The sequence below is a fragment of the Solanum pennellii genome, chromosome 6, assembly GCF_001406875.1.
Source record: "Solanum pennellii chromosome 6, SPENNV200".
Classification (NCBI taxonomy): Eukaryota; Viridiplantae; Streptophyta; class Magnoliopsida; order Solanales; family Solanaceae; genus Solanum; species Solanum pennellii.
The window spans coordinates 2,796,016-2,807,025 of NC_028642.1; the positions used below are offsets into that span (position 1 = coordinate 2,796,016).

The 11,010-nt window shown below is 28.5% G+C and overlaps 2 protein-coding genes across 2 annotated transcripts; both read right to left on the reverse strand.

The window, feature by feature from the left end:
• Positions 1-4,038: 4,038 nt before the first annotated feature.
• LOC107022027 lies at positions 4,039-6,239 on the reverse strand. Its single transcript, XM_015222735.2, has one exon. It carries the CDS (start codon positions 6,199-6,201, stop codon positions 4,219-4,221), a length of 1,983 nt encoding a protein of 660 aa, XP_015078221.1. The 5' UTR covers positions 6,202-6,239; the 3' UTR covers positions 4,039-4,218.
• Positions 6,240-8,350: 2,111 nt separating this feature from the next.
• Positions 8,351-8,932, reverse strand: LOC107022075. The gene is made up of 2 exons (XM_015222794.2): positions 8,627-8,932; positions 8,351-8,497 (listed from the first exon to the last, which is right to left on the reverse strand). The coding sequence occupies exons 1-2, from the start codon at positions 8,865-8,867 to the stop codon at positions 8,481-8,483; spliced, it is 258 nt and encodes an 85-aa protein (XP_015078280.1). The 5' UTR covers positions 8,868-8,932; the 3' UTR covers positions 8,351-8,480.
• Positions 8,933-11,010: the final 2,078 nt, after the last annotated feature.

The following is an 11,010-nucleotide window of genomic DNA, read 5'->3' on the forward strand; positions in this document are numbered from 1 at the left end:
GAAACTAACACAAGAATAAAACAATATACGAGAACATGGCAAAATACAATATACAAAGATCAGATTCCAAATAAATTTAAGAATTTCTTAAAATAATAAGCCAGTTGAAAAATAGTCATTATCATGAAAGTAAGATACAAAATATCATTATCAAAATCTTATTATTTTAAAAAAAAATTAAATAGTACCTGAAAATTTTGAAATAATCTCATCAAAAGAAAGCAATTGGTGAACAAAAAATATTCCTCCATTAGTTAGAGATTTATAGGAATTATGAAAGGTGACAATAATTTTACCTCTACAATTGATTTAGAGAGAGGAAAGACTATTAATGTCATAACTCATAAAGAGAAGATGAAAAGTTAGAATAATTTGTATAAGAAGACTTAATGAAATACTCATATCCAGACGTGGGAGAGGGAGTTTTTTCCTAGTCAATTTAATATAATTTAATTTAAGTATAGTAATTATAGATAGAGAATAAAATATTAACTAAACTATTTAGACATTTAAAATCTCAAAAAAAAGAGAAAAAATAAATATGAATGGATATATAGAGAGAGATATTATTTATTTATTATTTTATACATATAAATTATAGAGAATAGATATTTTAATTAGGAATTAACCTAAGGAAGTGTAAAGGTCATCAACATTTTAATTAAAATAATAGAATTTAATATTTAAATTAAATAATCAAATGATTTATAACATTTTAATTTATAGTAGGGGTAAAATCGTAATTTAACTTTCAATTTTTTTTGTTCATGTCATAACTCATAAAGAGAAGATGAAAAGTTAGAATAATTTGTATAAGAAGACTTAATGAAATACTCATATCCAGACGTGGGAGAGGGAGTTTTTTCCTAGTCAATTTAATATAATTTAATTTAAGTATAGTAATTATAGATAGAGAATAAAATATTAACTAAACTATTTAGACATTTAAAATCTCAAAAAAAAGAGAAAAAATAAATATGAATGGATATATAGAGAGATATATTATTTATTTATTTATTTATTTATTATTTTATACATATAAATTATAGAGAATAGATATTATTAATTAGATATTTTAATTAGGAATTAACCTAAGAAAGTGTAAAGGTCATCAACATTTTAATTAAAATGATAGAATTTAATATTTAAATTAAATAATCAAATGATTTATAACATTTTAATTTATAGTAGGGGTAAAATCGTAATTTAACTTTCAATTTTTTTTGTTCATGTCATAACTCATAAAGAGAAGATGAAAAGTTAGAATAATTTGTATAAGAAGACTTAATGAAATACTCATATCCAGACGTGGGAGAGGGAGTTTTTTCCTAGTCAATTTAATATAATTTAATTTAAGTATAGTAATTATAGATAGAGAATAAAATATTAACTAAACTATTTAGACATTTAAAATCTCAAAAAAAAGAGAAAAAATAAATATGAATGGATATATAGAGAGATATATTATTTATTTATTTATTTATTTATTATTTTATACATATAAATTATAGAGAATAGATATTATTAATTAGATATTTTAATTAGGAATTAACCTAAGAAAGTGTAAAGGTCATCAACATTTTAATTAAAATGATAGAATTTAATATTTAAATTAAATAATCAAATGATTTATAACATTTTAATTTATAGTAGGGGTAAAATCGTAATTTAACTTTCAATTTTTTTTGTTCATGTCATAACTCATAAAGAGAAGATGAAAAGTTAGAATAATTTGTATAAGAAGACTTAATGAAATACTCATATCCAGACGTGGGAGAGGGAGTTTTTTCCTAGTCAATTTAATATAATTTAATTTAAGTATAGTAATTATAGATAGAGAATAAAATATTAACTAAACTATTTAGACATTTAAAATCTCAAAAAAAAGAGAAAAAATAAATATGAATGGATATATAGAGAGAGATATTATTTATTTATTATTTTATACATATAAATTATAGAGAATAGATATTTTAATTAGGAATTAACCTAAGGAAGTGTAAAGGTCATCAACATTTTAATTAAAATAATAGAATTTAATATTTAAATTAAATAATCAAATGATTTATAACATTTAAATTTATAATAGGGGTAAAATCGTAATTCAACTTTCAATTTTTTTTGTTCATGCTTTTAGTAATATATGATAAGAAAGAAGCCACACAATCTATATGACTAAGACATACATTATATTGTGTTGTGGAATCATTGGTTGGTTTTCTATTGGAATACCTATGAAAGCAACTTCAAATTATTACCTAATTCAATCTTCAAAATACCTATGAAAGACATTCATGTGAACTTTTGTCTGTCTTATATAATATTCCTTCATTTTTCTTAAGAGTGTCATATATATTCATTTTTTGGAAGGTTGCCAACCTTAAGAAACTCCAACAATAAAAAATGTTACTATTAACTCAAAAGGACAAGGCCTTAAAGCCCAAGCCCATTCATGGACAGGCTAGGCTAGCTTGTGAGGCTAAAGTTATAAAGAGAAGATTCGAGCTTGAATCGAGATCAAGGAACTCCATGCAATGTGGCGTTTCTATTATTGAAGTTGTTTGCTTTGATATATGAGATTGGCTCGAAACAAGTTTTAGTGGGTGCCAACAACTTTTACTTGTTTGGAGTAAAGATAGAATAGAACGATTTTTGTATTAGTTGGATTTTCTAGACTTTGATACTTACCATCTTATTTATACCTTTAAGCCCTTTTGCTAGATGGGATTAAATTTTTAAAAAGTCTATTATTAGAATAAAAGAAATTTAAGGAAAAGTAAAAAGATTTATGACCCATATTTTAGTTCAAATAAACTATATAGCTCATCTAATCACAAACAAACATAGGATTGTGATTCAACATATATGTTTATTGACTCGATTCATTTTAACCTAAAGTCAAGTGCACCTCTTTATCAACTGAATCACGTTTTTGGTCTAGTTGATGAAACAAGCAAACTTTTTCCAAGAAAAATATTTTTGCGGAAAATATAATTTCCTTTGTGATTAAACACACCCTAAAAGAATTTATAAAAAGAAAAAAACTTAAGAACACATACTTGTTGGATCAGAGTTGAGGGGAATGAAGCCTGGTCCGAAATCATTCAAGATACATATATGAAAACTTGTCATTCATTTACCTTTCTTATGAAAGATCTCGAACCAGACGACATTCTCCTCAACAAATATTACATGTCTCTCTCTTTCTATGTTGTTATTTTAGAGAAGAGAAAAAGATAGAGTATGTTCAAATATATTACTCTTCTTAGGGTTCTTTAGTACTTATATTCCATGGAAATGAAGACAGATTCTTATATAAAATAATCAAATCCACCCGCAAAAGGGTGTGTATGTACGGCTTAAACTTTTTGATGAGATGATTATTATTTCGCACATCTTTGCTAAGAGAATCTCTATATTTAGCTCATGAGATAATTCCACTTTAACGGTTGAAATGCTCAAAAGTAAATGATAATGGAGTTTATTCCCAAGCAAAGGATGTCTTCTGCTTCCCACTTAGGAAAAGGATGGATGGCACATTATATATACGCATTTTAGCTTGACTTCAACTGACAATTAAATATTTTAATTTTGAAAATATACATATCTAGACATTTCAATTTGTACCAATATTGTGTAAATGAAAATTTCTTTGTGTTTCGTGTACATCTGACGTTGATATGACACATAGATTTTGAAGTTGTATAAATGATCATTTTGTAAGTTAGAGTATTTAATAATAATGAATAAAAATGTCTAAATGTGAATCCTTAAAGTTGGAGTGTTTAATTGTCGAGTATATATTTTAGCAACTTCGATGCCAAGCTTAAATATCAAGCTTGTTGGTCTACCTTTTGAAATTTTCATGAGACTTTAAGTTACAAAGCATAAAGAATCAAAACCGTGCATATTTAAAGGCACCTTAGTTGTTTCTAATGTTAAAAAACAATTATTTGACCCCACTTTTTGGTTTGTATGATTTGTTATTTATTAATAAGTTCAATATTCTTTTTATTGTTTGTTTTATTTAACTACTCATTAAAAGCTAACTTGACTTTATTGATAATGTTTATTCCATACTATAAACAAGTACAACATGATATTTGAACTCACGAGCGAGCAACAAAAAGACATAAAGATAGAGGTAAGACTACGAATATAACGAACCTTTTCCACACTCCACATGTGAAATTTACACCGACAATGTTATGATTGTCTTCAACACTTCATCCATAGCAAATCGTCAAATTCACCCTTTAACTTCTCTCCTACTAGTACGCTCCGTTCTGTTTCCCCTGCAGTAGTCTCCATAGGCATAGTCGAGGAGTGCCAAGCTGGAGTTCCATTCTCATATCCATTACACGTCAATCGTCTCAATCCACTCCCATCCAGTTTCACCACGTATAAATCACCATACGGCTGAAACTGATTTGGCAACGACACTGGTTCTGCTGTCACTCCGCTCAAATTGCCCGTAAACAAGAGCCATTCACTGTCCTTACTAAAACATACATGATTCAATCTCTCTTTATCCACTTCCTCTGATCCCTCCGGCCCTGCCACATATATCCTCCGAAGCCCTGATCCATCCGGATGAACAACGTAGATGCTAAAACGATTAATGTCATTCGGATTATGCCTATTCGAAGAAAATGCAATTAGTTTTCCATCAGGTGACCAATTTGGCATCGTATCAATCCATGCCCCATTCGTTAACTGACGAATTTCTCCCCCTTCCATTTCTCCATTGACTCCATCGATAATATACAGATTTTTATACCCCGAACGACCTGAACGAAACACTAGATGCTTTCCATCAGGGGAGCTAGAAGGAAATGCATTGTTACCAGTCTCTTCCCCTGTTAAAACTTTTATCTCTACCGGAATTTCATCGCTGTTAACGTTCAATGAGCTGAACGAAACGCGTGCTATTTGTACAGTTGTTTTAACTGATTCGAATATAGGTCCGATTGATGTATATATCACATGAGGTTCAGCTGGAGACCATGAATTGCAGAAAGATGTACGATCTTTAATCAATGTCCATTTTTTCGATCCATCTGATTTTACGATTTCTAGTCCTTTGAATCCTGGATTCAATGCAACGAATTCACCAGACGGAGAGGATGCAGGGAAGAATCCGTTAAGCCTCAGCATTTTCAGTCCGTTAACCGGAGAAATTACAGAGTCCAAGTAAGGAATTGTTGTTTCCCCTGAACACGATTCACCTCGATATCTGTGATAACCGAGGTAAGTCGATTCAGGAGAGAAGAAGGGATTGTAATGATGAATTGTAGGATTAATCAATTCCGTCACCGGAAAGAACTTCTGAGTCTCCACATCGAAAATTTCGATGTGGCGGTAGCTCTTTCCGGGTCTTCGAGTTGCAATAGCAATAATTGATGTTTTAGAGCGGTCTCCTGATGCTACTGCTGCTGCAGGAGTAAAGCAATGCACACCAGGCGGAGTAACTCGAATCGAAGCATTACCCTCATCAACCAAATTCGATAAATCGTCTGGTAAATCGAGTTTGAAAATGCTCCACCATCCATCATCAGCTTTTCGATGAAAATAAATCGTTGAATCACCGGACCAAGTTGGCCAGCCACCGTGTCTACACACCATTGTTCTCGAATCAGGTTTAGATACAGGGAAAACAACAATATCAGTACTTAGATCATGAAATTCATCGGTAGGCCAACGACGATTTCCATAGGAAGCAACAGCAATCATGTGTCCGGATTTTGAAATCGAAGGACTATAATCAACGTATCCTTGTGGAGTCAATCTTTTTACCTCATTATCGCCCTCGATAGTACTACTGCAGTAAAGAGCAGAGGAGCTTGTGAAAATCTTTTCAGAATGTTGATGAGCTGAGATGTAATAGAGGCGATTATTACGAAGAATTGGACGATCGAGAAATAAGGTATTGATTGAAATAGGAATTAGTTCAATTCCTGAATGACGACGACTCAAGTGAATGCGAGGAGCACCTGATCTTTCAGAGACGAAGACCAGTGTCTGGTCTTCGTCAATGAATTGACCATTGAAATTGACGGATGCACCGTCTGTAAGACAGTGCTCCGTGATTGGGGAATTGAGGAAAGACAATGGAGATTTGAGAGAGAAGATATCGAAACCGTAGTTGGTTCTACCAACAGTAGAGAAGATAATTGAACCATTTGGTGATTGTGAATCCATAATAATAGTTAATAATTTTGTTGATGTGATTATGCAGAAATGGGAAATGATAATTTATAGAGAAATTTTGGATATCCTATACACGTAACATAAATCTTTAATGAATGTGACATCGGATATAAGATAAGTGGGGAAATATTCACGATAGCCATGACGTTTGGTCTTTTGTTTTGTTTTGTTTTGACCTTTGTTTCACCACATTGTAGGGGCAAAGCATAAGCCAAAGTTGTGTATATATTCGTCTAATTGAACAAGTAGACACACATGTTTTATTTGATATAATACATATAAGACGTTATTTAAGACACAAAATTGTCATATAGGACGAAATGTGTTTATTTTATTCAATTTTATACAAGTTTAAGTTTCTGCTTGTGCACACCCAAAGTTAAAGGTCATAGTTATCCACTGAAGCTAAGTTAAGGGTCATGTTTATGTATTATATCAATTTTATACAAATTTAAGTATGTATTTGCGCGCACACAAAGCCAGAATTGAAGGACATATATATCAGCTCAAATCAAATTGAAGGACGTAACTATATATCATGCCTTAAAAAGATATAAGAAGGGACTTACAATTAGAAACATCAAACCAGAATTAGTGAAGAAGAATGATGGAGTTTCTACATTATAATTTGGGATAAAACACGCATACTTTTAGAATATGATCGAAATTTTAGAAACATGTTTAAAATTAATTAGGATTCTATTGCTAAGTAAAAAGGAAAAAAAAAAAGATCAACGATGATATATAATTGTAATATATAATCAATACTAATTACACTTCGCATGTTTGATCATTTTTTGTTTCCTTTTTAACTGGTGAAAGAATGAGAAAATAAAAAAATAGGACTAAGAAATAAAATATATTTTGACTTTTAATTTTTTTTCCAACTTCTTGATATTTATAACAAGTTGGATTTTGTGTTACATTGGTATTAATTTCATTAGCAATTTAATTTTAATTAATAAGTTTTTAATCAAATAACCCTAATATATTTTAATATGCATAGCTTCATAGAATATTAAACATACGAAGTAAATACACGAACTAAGCAAAAGAAAAAATTAAATTTTGATCATATCTAAATAATATAATTCTCTATTTATCTAACCTCACACTATAGCTTCGTCCCTAATTTTTATCTATACTCCACTCCGAAACTTGCTCCAAAAACGTTTTTTTAAAACATTGAGTTTGACTCCCATGGGAAAGGAAAAATATTCCTTATCCCAAACTACTTAAAAGTCCACAATGGCAACCCAATGTTTAGTAAAGTTAGTTGTCTAGTACTGAATCGAAATATATGCCAAACAATATGTTTGGATAATATATATATATTCAAAATTATATACATTATATGTCCTATTTTATAAATTTAATATTTGAATAATATTTAACTCTGATTTGTTTTTGTTTTTATAATAATTCAAGCCTATATCTATCTACTCCTTTAGTTTTAGCACGTATTTAAATTAACTTGATACGATAAATATTGAGTGTGAATGGAATAAGTTGGTGAGACAACTTTAGAACATTCAAATGGTCTAAATGGACTATTCAATATTCTCATATTTAAAATTCAAAAAATGTTTTATAATGTCGTTTAATATATTAATTTTCAAAATGTCTTTTACTTTTATCTAAGTGAATTTATCCTTTTGGTTTTTTCTTTTTGGTTAAAAATAATTTCATATATAAAAAATGACTCAGATTGTGCTACACATATTTATAATATATAGTGTGTGTTTTTTAACTCAATATGAGTATTCGTGTGGGAATCTAATTAATTAATTTTAATTTTTGTGGAAAAGTTTTACTTTAAAAAATAAATCATTTAATATCAAAGACAATTCTATCTCCTCGACTAGTACTCAACACCTTTAATTATAAATGAAAAAATATTTACTAATTTATCATAATATATATACGTGTGTATAAACACTTTAATTTAATTAAAAATTGGGTTGAAATATATATGGAAAAAGACACTGTAAACCAACAATATGGTTACCAACTCAAAATATAATTATAAAAAATTAAAATAAAAGAAAATTATTTAACTCAAAACATCTTTATATTATATTATATAAATTAAAACGAAAGAAATATAAACATAAATAAGATGATCTATAATACATACCTATTTTAAGAAGATTAAGACGAAACGATTTTATTGGATCTTAAAAATTACAAATACAGTGTTCTCAGAAATCACTTAAATTAAAAATTTAAAAAACAAGCCACCGTTTTGTTCTTGTCCCCACACTGCCACACTACATTTTCAATTTCTCTGAAAAAAAAAAAAAAACACAACATAATAACGTGTTAGAAAATAATAACCAAACATATTATACGTTAAAAGTGTAAAACATATATAGTATTTAAAAAAAATATATGATATGATATAAAAGAGCGATACCTTTGAGCAATTTAGCTGTGCATTCTTCATCACACTTCATCTCACAATGAGTGTATCCACCTGAGCAATCTTTTTGACAATCATTATAACAACCTATGTAGTCCGTTGAAGCCGATTTATATGCTTCGTCCACTTTTTCTGCGTTACTATTTTCTTCGTCAGCCATGGAGACGTAAACACATGAAGAAATCATGACGATACAAACGAAAAATAATGTAACAAGCTTCTTTGATGTCACCATTTCTATTTTATTTTACTTTTTTTGTTATTTGTGTTTTGTTTTTGGTTTATGTTTTTTTTTTTTTACGTGTTTGTTTATTTTTGGTTATTATGTTATTCAATCTCCTATTTATAGATGCTTTGGAACATAAGTGATGGATATACATTTTTGTAGGAAAATTTTGGTTGTAACAATTATTTATTTTGGGTGGTTGGTAATAAGATTTATGGATTACTAAAAAAATTATTATTGATTAGGGTATGTATTTTCAAAAGAGGAAGATAAATTATAAGCATTAGGCTTTTAAGAATAATATATAGTTAATATGAAAAAGAGGAAGTGCGCGTAATTTTATCTCTCTATTGTGAAGATTGAAAGATTTTCAAAAACATCGAGACTGTTTCCAAATTAAATTAGTAAGGTCGTTCGCAACTCTTTTTTTCCTTTCCCATTTTAAAGTTGAAAATATGGGTTATCTTATTTGCTTTACGATGCGTTAGAACACCCACTCGTTTATTAGTTTAACTTATTTTGACTTAAAATTAATAATCCTTGCACCTGACACAAAATATTAGTTTTGTCTACAAATTATTATAACCTTAATTTTTTTTTGTTACTTTATTAACTAAATTTAGATTCATCTTTTATCTGCTAAATGACATAGTAAGTAATCTCAATCTCTTGTAGGAGCATGATATTTTTAATAAAAGGTCATGAAAATGTTTTAAGAAACCATTCAACGTGGCCAAAAATTAAAGGTGTATTTCACTCATATTGTAAGATCAAGTGTATATTTAAATCAGTTAGTATATATATATTTTTAAGATTGTCAATAATTTAGAGATAAAATGAATAATCCATACTTAATTTAAGAACATTTTTAATACTTCTCTCAATTTATAACACTCCATAATATATCAAAATTGAATATACAAATGAAAGAATTATTTTAAAAAAAATTAAAATGTCTTGAAACTCTTTTTCCCAATATTATATTGACCAACCTTGTATCTCTCTCTATATAAGAAGATATAAACAGAAAATTTGTCGTCATAAGAAAATGTAATTATGATCCAAATAAACTAATGTAATTAAAATCCTCCCAACATTTGAAATTTGACTTCATTTCATAAACTAAAAAATTATTGCCTTTGTTCGAGCTAGACTTACATCTATAATACATTTATAAACCAAATCTTATAAATTGCAATCTTTTAGAAAAGCAGAAATAAGAGAGAAAGTACTAAATTTTTTTTATAAATTTGATGCAAATTATTAATTTTACTCTCGAATTATTGACAGTCTTAAAAATATTTTTTTATTTTATTAAGTGAACTCAAATACATCCAATCATTTATTTTACTAACTGAACTCAAATACACCTTTAAATATTTGTCAACTTTAGGGGTGTTTTCAATACTTCTCTCAATTTTTTATTGAGTAACTAAAAATTTACAACAAATTTATAGATATTTTCAATATTTCTCTCCAGTAATAACTTACTATCTTTGACTCAAAACATGTCAATAGTTTTAAAAGGCAAAGGCATCATTTTTTGGGCACAAGATAAAGGTTTTGAGACAATGAACGTAAAATGCGATCAATTTTTAAATATTCCTAAATTAATTAATAATATTTACAATTGACTCGAGATAAACAACAATAATTAAATAAACAAACTATTTTATTGAATATTAAAAATTACCAAATTATAACAAATTGAAATGCCAAAGTGAAAAATTCATTCGTGGCAACAAATTATAACACTACTAGTTTAGAAGTTAAATAAAGTACTGAAAATTTTATATAAAGTTAAAATACTACTAAGAGCCTGTTTGGCTCAGCTTAAAAGCTGGTCAAACTGACTTAAAAGTTGGTTTTTGACTTATTTATCTGTTTGGCAATACTCAAAATAACTTATTTTAAGTTAAAAAAAACTTATTTTAAGCCAAAAGTTAAAAGCTGGGGTAGGGGTGTTTTTTTTTTTTTAGCTTATAAGCTGTTTTAAGTTGACCACATTTTTATATTTTTGCCCTTAATATTTTTATACAATCTCCAAATTACCCACATAACCCTAATGTTGAATGCCTTGAATTGGACCCGTTACAAACAGAAAGGACGGGGGTCTCGCTGCCCGGTCAGCGAGTCGGGGGGTCCAGGGGGG

Coding starts and splice junctions, on each gene's coding strand:
- LOC107022027 (XM_015222735.2), bottom strand. CDS start 6,201: ATGGATTCACAATCACCAAATGGTTCAATTATCTTCTCTACTGTTGGT.
- LOC107022075 (XM_015222794.2), bottom strand. CDS start 8,867: ATGGTGACATCAAAGAAGCTTGTTACATTATTTTTCGTTTGTATCGTC.